At 38.6% G+C, this 12,016-nt stretch overlaps 1 protein-coding gene across 3 annotated transcripts in view; it reads left to right on the top strand.

The window, feature by feature from the left end:
- The window catches only part of ATAD2B (ATPase family AAA domain containing 2B), an 88,029-nt gene that overhangs the window by 19,596 nt on the left and 56,417 nt on the right, over window positions 1-12,016 (top strand). For all 3 annotated transcript variants that reach the window (XM_065055768.1, XM_065055769.1, XM_065055770.1), the window contains exons 3-9: window positions 2,603-2,649; window positions 3,675-3,828; window positions 5,927-6,029; window positions 6,562-6,670; window positions 7,938-8,054; window positions 9,456-9,531; window positions 11,230-11,328. In XM_065055768.1, the coding sequence (XP_064911840.1) occupies window positions 2,603-2,649; window positions 3,675-3,828; window positions 5,927-6,029; window positions 6,562-6,670; window positions 7,938-8,054; window positions 9,456-9,531; window positions 11,230-11,328 (705 nt within the window). The remainder of the gene's footprint in view (window positions 1-2,602; window positions 2,650-3,674; window positions 3,829-5,926; window positions 6,030-6,561; window positions 6,671-7,937; window positions 8,055-9,455; window positions 9,532-11,229; window positions 11,329-12,016) is intronic.

Below are 12,016 nucleotides of genomic sequence, written 5' to 3' on the forward strand. Positions count from 1 at the left end.
ATGTACAAATCAAAGTAGTTCTTGCAACGCTTTGTATTTAAGAGTGACTGTAATTCACTATGGAACTGCTGTCTGCTAGGATCAAGTGTATTTAAAAACTATGTAAATGTTAAAATAGATCTCTTTTATTGTTTGTTTTTCTCTCTTAAAACAATGAATTAAGTATAGCATTTTATGTGCCATGGTCATCTGGGAATGCATTGGAACTCTTGCACCTTCTATTTCTTTTCAAGTGTGGTCTTGTGCTGTACCTGTTAGAAATGCTAAGAAATAAAAAAAGAAGACATTTAAGGTGGCTGGTAGAATTTAGATCACTGGGTCAAATGAAATTTGGCCAGAATACTGAAACTCATGTAGAACCCACTGTGACATGTCTTTGCATCTGAGGTTCTTTTGTTGTTTTCTGCCAAAGTCCAAAGCTCTGGGCCTAATAGCGATCTTGAGTTGCTAAGACTTTTCCCAAAAGTTTTTTTGCTAAGCCTTTACTGTAATCAAGTTTCACTTCTTCAGTTGTGGTTTCCAAAATACTTAAAATATCTGACCAGAAAAATGTTATTGGAAAGTTGGATGTGGACATGATTTTTGTAAAAGTGGTTTTCTGTGTTGCTACCCAAACCGTGCAAAAATTACAGAAGCACAGAATGTCAGGGATTGGAAGGGACCCTGAAAGCTCATCCAGTCCAATCCCCCTGCTGGAGCAGGAACACCCAGAAGAGGTTACACAGGAAGGTGTCCAGGCAGGTCTTGAATGTCTGCAGAGTAGGAGACTCCACAACCCCCCTGGGCAGCCTGTTCCAGTGTCTGTCACCCTCACCGAGAAGAAGTTTCTTCTCAAATTTAAGTGGAACCTTTTGTGTTCCACTTTGTACCCATTACCCCTTGTCCTATCATTGGTTGTCACCGAGAAGAGCCTGGCTCCATTAATGAGGTCACGCAAGCTAAAGAGACCCAGCTCCCTCAGCCTTTCTTCATAAGGGAGATGCTCCACTCCCTTCATCATCTTCGTTGCCCTGCGCTGGACTCTCTCCAGCAGTTCCCTGTCCTTCTGGAACTGAGGGGCCCAGATTGGACACAATATTCCAGATGTGGTCTCACCAGGGCAGAGTAGAGGGGAAGGAGAACCTCTCTCGACCTACTAACCACCCCCCTTCTAATCCACCCCAGGATGCCATTGGCCTTCCTGGCCACAAGGACCCAGTGCTGGCTCATGGTCATCCTGTTGTCCACCAGGACCCCCAGGTCCCTTTCCCCTACACTGCTCTCTAATGGGTCATTCCCCAACCTATACTGGAACCTGGGGTTGTTCCTACCCAGATACAAGACTCTACACTTTCCCTTGCTATATTTCATTAAATTTTCCCTGCCCAACTCTCCAGCCTGTCCAGGTCTCTGGATGGCAGCACAGCCTCTGGTGTGTCAGCCACTCCTCCCAGCTTGGTGTCATCAGCAAACTTGCTGATAGTGCACTCTATTCCCTCGTCCAAATCGTTGATGAGTATATTGAATAATTCTTAGATTACCTCTGTTTTATAATGATTTGATATCCATTTCTTAGGAAAATAATAGCAAAGCCACATCATCTCATCTGTGCCTCCGAGTTGAACTCTTTGTAGTCTGTTGAACTCTTGATCATGTTCAAGCTCAGATTGCATTTGGAATTTTTAAGATTTCCCTTGATTTTTCTTTTTCCCATCAAACTAATTTTAGTTTTCTAGCTTGAGAACAAGGAGTTTGTCCCTATCCAGAACTCACGTGTGCTATATAGAGTTCACTTTTCCATGAAGTACTTTGTGTTTCTCAGGGTAGAAGAGAGATTTTAAAAATACTCTTTTTCCTTCTGCCTGATTTATTTTGTTTTTTTGCAGAGCGATGTTGGCCAATTTTAACATTTTGTTAGTGGTTGTAGAGTTTTGGTTTGCTTGTATTCTAAGTCGTCTTTTAGTAAAATCATGTCTAATAAAGAATAATATTTTGAATTTTGTAAAGATAAAAAGTGAGTGAAGAAACAACGGCTCATGCAGTAAAGTGGCAGAAAACTCTGGATTCTGTTTTTGTGTTAGACTATGAAGTAACAGGAGTTAATTTTCCTGGAAGTTAATTTAAAAAGATATTGAAAAGACCCGATGGATAGAGAGCATGAAAATATTTTTTACTCATTTGAAGTACACCCGGCATAAATTAATCCCATTCACCTGAGTTGGCAGTTTTATTAAATTTATTCTTTTTCTGGGAGTACAAACCAGCTTTTTGTGCTTCTACTGGTTTATCCAGAGTCTTTCAATTGTAATTGCCTGGAAGAACTATATCAAAATCCTATTCTGAAACTTAGGGGGAGAATTAATAGTAGAGGGAACATTGGGGGGATTAAGAAGAGATGTTTAGGTAGTTGAGGGGGTTCATATAATTGATAATTGGACAGTTTTGTCCTCATTGCGGTGTTGGGCATGAGGCAGGCTCTTCAGAGGCCTACATGTCACCAGGGTGTTGAAGTCATAGTGAGTCGTGTAACATTCTATGTTTAAAGTTCTATTTTCGCTGTGTAACTCCTGCTTGGCTGGGGAGCGTTAACGTGATTTGTGTGTCTGATATCATTGTTTCCTAGGTTAACGTCTCAGCCTGGTGCTACACTACCAAATGGACGTAGCTTATGTAAGTGTCTTACAGCAGACCTTGCTGTATCTACTTCTACATTTAACAGTTATTTTGTCACTGATTTTCAGTTGCATATATTTTTAATACCTTGACTGATTACTCTGACCATTTTGACCACAAAAGTTATAGTTTTGGCTCAGTTTTCTTCTGTCAACATCTTGGGTGCTCTCCGTGGATATGGGGAACATTCTGAGATGAAATTCAATTCTCAGTTCAGACCTCTTAGCCATGATCTTGATGTTTTCCTTATTTCCCAGATTTCCTGTTATGAACTTCCAGCTGGTCTCTTTAATTTACTTACTCTGCTCATTTGAGATTTGGCCTTCTGCGGTTCTTCATGTTAGTTAAATCTACTATTGCATTCTAGAGACCTGTCTTGTCTGTAGCTCCTGCTACCTTGAACACTTCTCCTATATGCTTAAACCCTTCCACCTTGCCATCTCATTGCATATCTCAGCTAAAACCACCTTTTTTATCTTTCATGTCCCTTTTTCATCAATTCTATCTTGTTTAGTTCTGTGCTGACCCTGTGTAAACATTAATCCATTAAGTGTGTTTGGTATTTTCATTATTTATTGTCGTGCCGAAGGAGCAATCGGAAGGGGGATCCCTTTTTGTTTGGCACTGTACAGAGTAGCTGATGCAGATTTGCTTGTAAAATCAGTGTTGTATCTGACCTTTTGATGCTGTATTTGAAAGAGGAAGAATTGAAACTGTGGGCCAAGTGTGCGTTTTAGTATTGAAGTTAACTTAAAAATATGGAATGTATACTTGACTGCCAAATTTTTGTCATAGAATAAGATCTTCATGTAAGGAAACAAGCTCAAGTCTGAAGAAATAGCCTGTAAAACAACTTTGATAGGAATTTAAAAAATAGATTTCTTCAGTGAATGTAAGAGTGCTCATACTGTGCTCTGTAATAACTTTTGCTTTATTTTCCTTGCTAAGTGTTCTCTTATAAATTCTTGTTTGTGAAAATGTTGTTTCCTGCATTTTGAAGTAGTAATACAAATTTCTCTTAGCTCTCAAAAGCCATCCCCTTCGAGGGGAAAAAAAGGGAGATGGGGACCATGCTTGCATAAACGGAGATATAGAAGTCAGAAAAAGTTGTCGCTCCAGGAAAAACAGATTTGAAACTTTGAATCAGAGCTTATTGTTTGATCAGCTAGTAAACAGGTATGTGGGGATGCCTCGGTTGTATTCGCAAAGCATTTAAATGATTTTGAAAAGATTTTTCCAGTGCTGTCTGTGTGTTTGGCTGTGGGAACGCGTGATCTGGGACCAGCTGGGTGGTGGTGTGAGCGGCCGGCTGGTCCTGGGCTGGAACTGCCTCTCTGAGCCGCGCTCTGAATGCAAAGCAGCTCACCAGCCTTTCATCGAGGTGTGAGCTACTTTGTGTTTACACCTGGGTGAAGTTGCATGTGTTGGCCAGCGTGCTGTAAATCCACACCCTAGCTTGTCTCTTAGTAACCTGTTTATGTACGATACTCTAAACGTGATGTAAATTGGGGATTAGCAACAATGGGTGGAAGCTTTCTAGAGTTTGTTTGTATGATTTTGATCATAAAATATCAAAAGTTTGCAGCTTTTTTTTTTTACCATTTGTTAGTAATTCACGTAGGGTGGGTGTCACTTTTTGACATTTGCTGTGCAGACAAAGTGGGTCAGAGAAGGAGGCACAGACTGGTCAGAGCACAGGAATGGGAGCCAGAAATACTTTTAGTGAAATATTATTTCTGTGTGACCCTGGATAGGACACTTAATATGTCTTGATTTTTCCCACCTGTAAAATGGGTTTTAATAGTCACATCTGTGAGAGACTGCTTGCTCTAGTGCTTGGAAAATTATTTAAACATAAACACTTAACTGCCAAGTATGATATTTATTGTTAAATGTATTCTGTTGAATCTTTAATTTTCTTTTTCAATTTACTCAGTAACTACTTGGTATCAGTTTACAAATTTATATTGAGTTACATTTATTTTTCTAGTTGCAGTCAAATCTCCCTCTTATCAACAATAGGAAAAAGTCTACCATGAAGATTGTAATTTGATAAGATCATGGTACTGAAGTCTGTATATGAACTTACACTGATAACAGTGTGTCCCATAATCACTGGAGGGTTTTAAGAACAGGTTGGATAAACGTCTGTCAGGAATGATTTAGGTGTTGTGTAGTTTGTTCTGGCCTGGCAGAGCAGATGGACTTTTCCAGGTCCCCTCCAATCCTGTTTTATTTCACAGCAAACTATAGCATGATTTTACTTGAAGGGGCCATATCACACATCACAGATATTTTAGAATCGTTTGAAATTTAAGGGGATGCTCATAATGAAATCTCGACTCTACTGACTTCTGTCACCAGAACTTGCATTGACTTATAGGCAGCATTTCACCCTTTAGATTTACTTCTAAACAGCTTTAAAGAAAGGAAGTGAAAATTTCTGCCCTTTTACAATTATTATACAGTTATAGTAGAATTCCGGTGGAAATCTACCATAATTGCCCTAGAGAGCAGAAACTTGGTGCTCAGGACAGGTGGCCAAATAATTGACTTGGCCTGGCAAATACTCTGTTGTTTTCTCCTGAAGCGGCTCAGCCAAGGTTGTTATTTATACAGCACCATTGTTTTGACATCTGTTTACAAATACTTCAGAGACTGAAAATGGAGACTAATGAAATAGTAGATGAGAAATGGTAGTGAGGTCAAATAATGAATGATGAAATTCTAGGTGTTACTGATGTAACAGTTAAAAAATCCTTTATGTATTAGCGTCTGTGAGGCCGGGGTAAGAAGCTGTAAAGCTTATGGGGTGGAGGCATTAATTGCTTTCCCAATATTATAATGATGTAGGTAAAAAGCTTTACTTTCTTATTCTGCAAACTTAATCTTATCTGACATCTAAGCAGTTATAAATTTATATACTACTATTTACACTGAATAATTTTTTCTTTTAAATGTTACCGCATAATTTTAACCCCAAGTTTGAATAGCATCAGCATTTCTTCTTTTGCATACTCCTTAGTTTATATTCTAGGTTCATATTTCAGTTTTCTTTGTTATGGTTGATTTTGTCGTTAATTGATAGATTCAAGTAGCTATTCTAAAAAATTCAGATTTTAATTCATTTGTATATTAGTTGACTTGTAGACCTTGGAGTAACTGTAACTGTACAATTAGTTATGTTAAGTCGTTGGATGCTGTGTAAAAAGTTATGCATGCCTGCTATTTTAAGAGTGAATTTTTTATATGTTAACTATTACATGTATTTTAGCACTGCTGAAGCTGTCCTGCAGGAAATGGATAATATTAACATCAGGAGAAACAGGCGGTCTGGGGAAGTAGAACGGCTACGAATGTGGACAGACACAGAATTTGTAAGTGCACAATGTCTCAGATCTTGGCTACAAGTAATATCAAGGGGGAGTATGGCTGGTTTTGCAGTCTCCATACATTTGTCTGTAACTGTGTCAAAAGGTTGCAGATTCTCGTCCATGGATAACGTTAAAATCTCAAACTCAAATTCAGAACAAAATTCACAGATAAATACTAAATCATGTTTTATCTATGGATGGATTTTGAGTGCCATCCTCTCGTGATGTCCTGGTTTGCTTCTTCTTTGGTTTAAAGCATGTCCTGCCAGTCTGAAAACAGGGCCTGTCATCTGCTTTGTTCCCTAAACCAGCTTGATACTGATGTTAACGATGGATTGGGTGGACTAAGTACTATCTGAGAGACTTATTTTACCATCTATTAAGTGAGACTATTTTTGTAGCCTCCGTGTGGAGGCCTCTGTTGGAAAAAGACTTGGGGGCTAAAGATGGTGTGGAATATTACTTAAGGAGCTGTGGACTAACACTGAGTGACATGGGACAGTACTGATGGGAGTGTATGTGGATTTTCTTCCAGGAAAACATGGATATGTATTCTCGAGTGAAAAGAAGAAGGAAAACACTGAGGAGAAATAGCTATGGGATTCAGAACCACCATGAAGTGTCCACTGAAGGGGAAGAAGAAGGTGTGTGTGGTAAAGAATAGTAAGGGTTTGTCTGAAATACTTACAAAACAAAGCTCTACTCAACATAAGATAGCAGTATATTGCACTACAGAAAGTAATTTAATTTTGGATCTGAAGGATCACCAAAGGATTCCTCCTTTTTAGATGGAGGAGAAGTTTTACTAATCTCTACATAGTTTTCTTAAAACAAAAGCAAATTTATCTGAAAGTAGGAGAACAAAGCCTGGTTTCTAAATGTCTATATACCATGTTCCCTTACTCCTGTTTTCTGTAACACTAAGGAGTTGGACCTCTTCTTACATTCCCTGTAACAATCCTCTGGTGGAAGCCAGGACGTGAAGTGTGTGGTCTACAGCTATACATGTTCCGAGTCGCTGTTTGTCATATGCTGGGTGGCAGTTACCAGAAAGAATGTGTAATAGTCCGTTCTGCATCCTTCCTTATGGGAAGGTATTAATTAAAGTATCTGTTTTCTGTCCATCCACTGTATTTTAGAAGGCTTGTAGACATACAGCTGTATTTGAAATTTTACCTTCCTGTAAAAACATGGATGAAACTGGTCAGTGGGTTCAAAAAGTATCAAGAAAGAAGGAATTATGGCTGACTTGGGCATAATCAACGATATGCATGCTTGGCTTCCTTAAGAAATCAGACACAAACCTTGGGGATCCAAACAGGATCCAGCATAGTGTATCTCAGTTTTGAACTGGAACTACTGTAGGAGGTGTGGTCTGTCCCAAATAATAAGAAGGGAGTCTTAATTCTGAGGATGGAAATACTGATCCTGGTAATAGATGGACCTAGTTGGTACCTTTATACAGTGTGTTTATTTACTTTGTGTAAAAATTATATTGTGAATTGTAAAGTTGTATTTATTTTCATGCTGTGTCAAATATGTGATTTTTCTGAGGCTCCTATGGGAAAAGAGTGAGAAGAAAGGCAGTATTTTTATTTTGAAAGATAATTATTGAAGGAAAAAGGTAGTGAGTAGAAGTGATACTCGAAGTGCTTTACAACTAAAACTAATTTGACTACATTTATTTTTCTTCCTGTTACATTTCCAGACCTTCTGTGGGAAACTAGAAGGAAGTTTGACAATGTGCTGTAGATTTATCTTGATTTTCAAATTTCCAGTGATTTGCCAATTAATTTTCATTATTAGGAAGGGGAATAATTCTCAGTGCCCACTAAACTGTTAATTTTTAGGACAAAGATAGTTCTGGCATCAAATAGAAGTATTCTGATAATATTTTGTGCTCCCCAACAGAGTCTCAGGAAGAAGATGGAGATATAGAAGTAGAAGAGGCCGAGGGAGAAGAAAACGATCGGCCATATAATCTCCGACAGAGAAAAACTGTGGAAAGGTACCAGGCCCCTCCAATAGGTGAGGAAACAGACAGTGCTCATGTAGTTCTGCTCTTCTGACCTCCAAGAATACCATGGGTTTGGGAAGGGAGAGGTTGGATGGCTGCTCCTCATCCCTGACAGGGTTCCTCTGCCTTTCCTCTCGCCTCTGGTTTTGTTCACCTTGTCAATGTGACCACTGAGACACCATCTGTCAGTTTGTCAGTGGTGGTGGCATTGTGTCGTCTCATCTGACTTTGAAAGTACTGCCACGTGCTGGGCTCTGGGGTGGAGGTGAATGGGGTTTTGGTCAAGGAACAGTTGACAGGAGTTGAATTCAGAAAACAATCTAATCGATTAGAATAGAAAAAATAGTTACTGTTTTGCTTGCTTCTCCTCTTGAGTGGTAAGCCTGATTGATAGATAAGCTGCATAGCAGCAGTTACCACTTTTTGACTAGATGAGAAATTGAGATTATTTCAGTTGGAAGGGACCTGCAATGATCATCTGGTCCAACTGCCTGACCACTGCAGCGCTGACCAAAAGTTGAAGCATGTTATTAAGGGCATTGTCCAAACGCCTCTTAAACACTGACAGGTTTGAGACATCGGCCACCTCTCTAGGAGCCTGTTCCAGTGTTTGACCACCCTTTTGGTAAAGAAACGCTTCCTAATGTCCAATCTAAACCTCCCCTGGTGCAGCTTTGAACAATTCCCATGTGTTTTATCACTGGATCCCAGAGAGAAGAACTCAGCACCAAACTCTCCACGTCCCCTCCTCAGGAAGCTGTAGAGAGCAAAGAGGTCACTTCTCAGCCTCCTTTAGTCAAAATTAGACAAACCCAAAGTCCCTGAGCTGCTCCTCATAGGAAATGCCCTCCATGATCCCTACAGGATTCAGAGTAGTGTCTCTTGGTTTTGAACCTCTTAATACTTCTCTTTACAATAGTGTATTCTGTGCATATCTGTTTTAGATTACAGTGGTATTTGTAGTGTGCTGTATCTTAAGGCAACTTTGAAATTAAGACTCTGATAGTCAAATACTGTGGTTTATTTGTCAAGAGGAGTTTCAAGATGTCTTGTGTTAGCAGCTGCGCAGAGGTTTCTGTATGGAATTTCATGTCCTGCAAACAAACTGAAAATGCTGGTACCCTAGACAAGTCACATTCTGTGCCATTATAGCCACAGCTGTGATGATTTCAGGAGGCTGAGGGTGGAATTCCCATGACTGTATTGAGCCAAGTATGGTGGTAGTGAAATGCAGAGCATAAGAGGTGTGATTTCCTTGCACCCCCCAGTTCTTTCCTTAATTTGAGCTTTTGGAGAAACCACTGTGATAACAGAATTGATAAAACAATGTTCTAGCACTTCTGCGCTGCATTTAGATTAGTTTCTTATTCTTTTGTAAGTGATATTACAAACCTGTAACTTCTCTTACACAGTGCCAGCTCATCAAAAAAAGAGGGAAAACGCACTGTTTGATATTCACAGATCTCCTGCGAGAAGAAGCCACATCAGGTAAATGTCAGTTGTCTCGTACATAGTTGTTTGCCTTCAGTGTGTTTCCATTAGCTTTTGATTTTCAAAAGGTTCTTGAGTGAGCTGTACGCTTCATTCACGCATGTGCGTGGGTCTTGAATTGTATCTTAGGTTCAGATTCTGATCAGCATACAAAAATGAATTCATAGCATTTCGTAATCCCAGTAGAAGCTTTGCGATATAAAGAATGGAAACAGGTGTGCTGCAAGTACTGGAAAGAGAGTTGGACATTGCACGCTGTAGCTTTTTCTGTAAGAGTGTATATTTTGTGTTTAAATTTGTTTTTCTTCCCATTCAAATTTCATCCAAATAGTACTAACAATGTAATAAAATATTTACCAGGCATCATTTTTGACTCTTATCTATTGTGTCAAAGAAGTCTGGTATACAACAAGTTGTCTTGGAAACTGTTGATAGGCTTTATTTAACAAAATAGTTGAGATCAGAGCTTACTACTTTTTTTAAAAAAAAACATACTCAAAACTTCAAAAAGATAAATCTGGCCATGAACAGAATCCGAGTAAATGAATGCTGGTCTCAGCTATAATTCTTTTTATTGCTTAGTGTGATGGCATAGGAAAAAATATGACAAATATATAAAATAATAGCGGAATCTCACGGTTCTGTACGTTTCTGTGTAATATAGAAAAAAAAAAGTTTAATTTTGAAGAGTTTGGGTTTTTTTGCTTTAACTGCATATGACATTTTGTTGGATAATCTCAGGACTTGTACTTGCTAGTAAGATAGAGAGTGTGAAAGGTTTTATCCTTTTAGTTTTAGCGTGCTCATTGCTTCATTCTCATTTTATCCCTTCTTGCCAGGACACTGTCATAAAACTTCTTCCTAACTGCATGATATATACTCTCTGATGTGTTTTAAAATGTATCTAATTTGTGGTCATCAAACAGTAAAATTGGTTGGCTGTGTTATGCTTTGGCAAAAACCAGCTAGTTTGGTACATGAATTTTTACTAGTAGCAAACTTTTATCGAACTGATGTCAAGCTGAACACCTTTTTGTACAGGAGATGTAATGTACATTCTGTATTATTTCTGAAATACTTTTCTGAAATACTGTCAAGCTAAAATAAGAAACAGTTCATGCAGTCTTTAAATAGTAGTTTTACTTAGATTCAGATCAGAAGTTAAATTACAGTACAGGTGTTTTATGAAACTGTTTGGCTGTTCAGAATTAATGACCTAATAAAAAGAGACCATACCTTTTAGCAAATATGGAGGTTTTTTTTCAAAGAATATTCAAAAAGAAGCATCAAACTGAGTAAGAAGATCTTGATATTAATATTTCTGTTATGTTGGAGGGGGCTAAAGTGGTTGCAGGTTTTCCTAAGTGCAGATGCTGTCTGATGAACTTCCAACTGCATATTGATTGTATACTCAGTCACACTTGCTGAGATAACGTGGAGCAGAGCGCGTATCTTACAGGGATCCACTGTTCTAGTAATGTTCGTGTTGAGATCACATATCTCTGTGACAGTAAAAGGTGCTGTTCGCCTTCCAGATTATTTTGATACTTACTTAATAAGACTAAAATTTGCATTCATCTTAAACCTGAGCAGTACTGCACTTGCTGTTTCAGTTTTGTTTTTATAGAAGAATCAAAATGTGCCGTCCTACTGAAAAAAGGACTGAGTTTTATGTTTATTTTGCCACTTCAACAGGAGAAAGAAGCATGCCATTCACAGCAGTGATACAACCTCTTCAGATGAAGAACGCTTTGAAAGAAGAAAATCTAAAAGCATGGCCAGAGCAAGAAACAGGTATCAAAACATTCTGTAATGTTCTATCAGTTCTGCAGACTTGTTTGATTCTGCCAGTGATTACCTGCAGATACAGTATAGGAGGATTGCTGGTTATGTATTAACATAGATGTTGAGGTCTTATGAGTAGATAGTTAACAATAGTGATAAAAAGTTGGAAAGATAAGAATATCTGTTTGGTTCAGTTGGGCTATAAGACAAACAATTTCATTTAAAATGGATTTTTATTCTTAGTGTTACTTGGTCCCAGTTAGTTCAGTTTTGCTTCCAGTGCCAGCTCTTATTCTGTCTTCCTGTGGTGTAACAATATGTATCTTCTATACACCCAGCACATATTTTTGATGTTATATTTATTCACCAGTTGTCTACAAGTGGAAGATCTGTAAGGTATATCAGTGTATTACTGTCACAGATACTTAGTTGGAGAAGCAAACAGAAAAACCCAGGACATTTCCTCATTTTTCTTTTCCTGTCTACCACACCATTCCTTCTTCCACCTGAGGAATTCCAGTGACATAATTCCAGCTACCAAAAATGTAGTTGCAGATATAACCTGTGTCTTACTGGTACCTTCCTCCCTCCCTTGATCTGTGTATTGCACCTGACGTAATATCTATGTAGAGGCTTAAAGCTGCTTTCTATACGCTAAGAAGCTGAAACAGGTGGATGTGAGTCATAGCTGATCTGC

This window comes from Columba livia, chromosome 3, assembly GCF_036013475.1.
Source record: "Columba livia isolate bColLiv1 breed racing homer chromosome 3, bColLiv1.pat.W.v2, whole genome shotgun sequence".
In the NCBI taxonomy this organism is placed as follows: Eukaryota; Metazoa; Chordata; class Aves; order Columbiformes; family Columbidae; genus Columba; species Columba livia.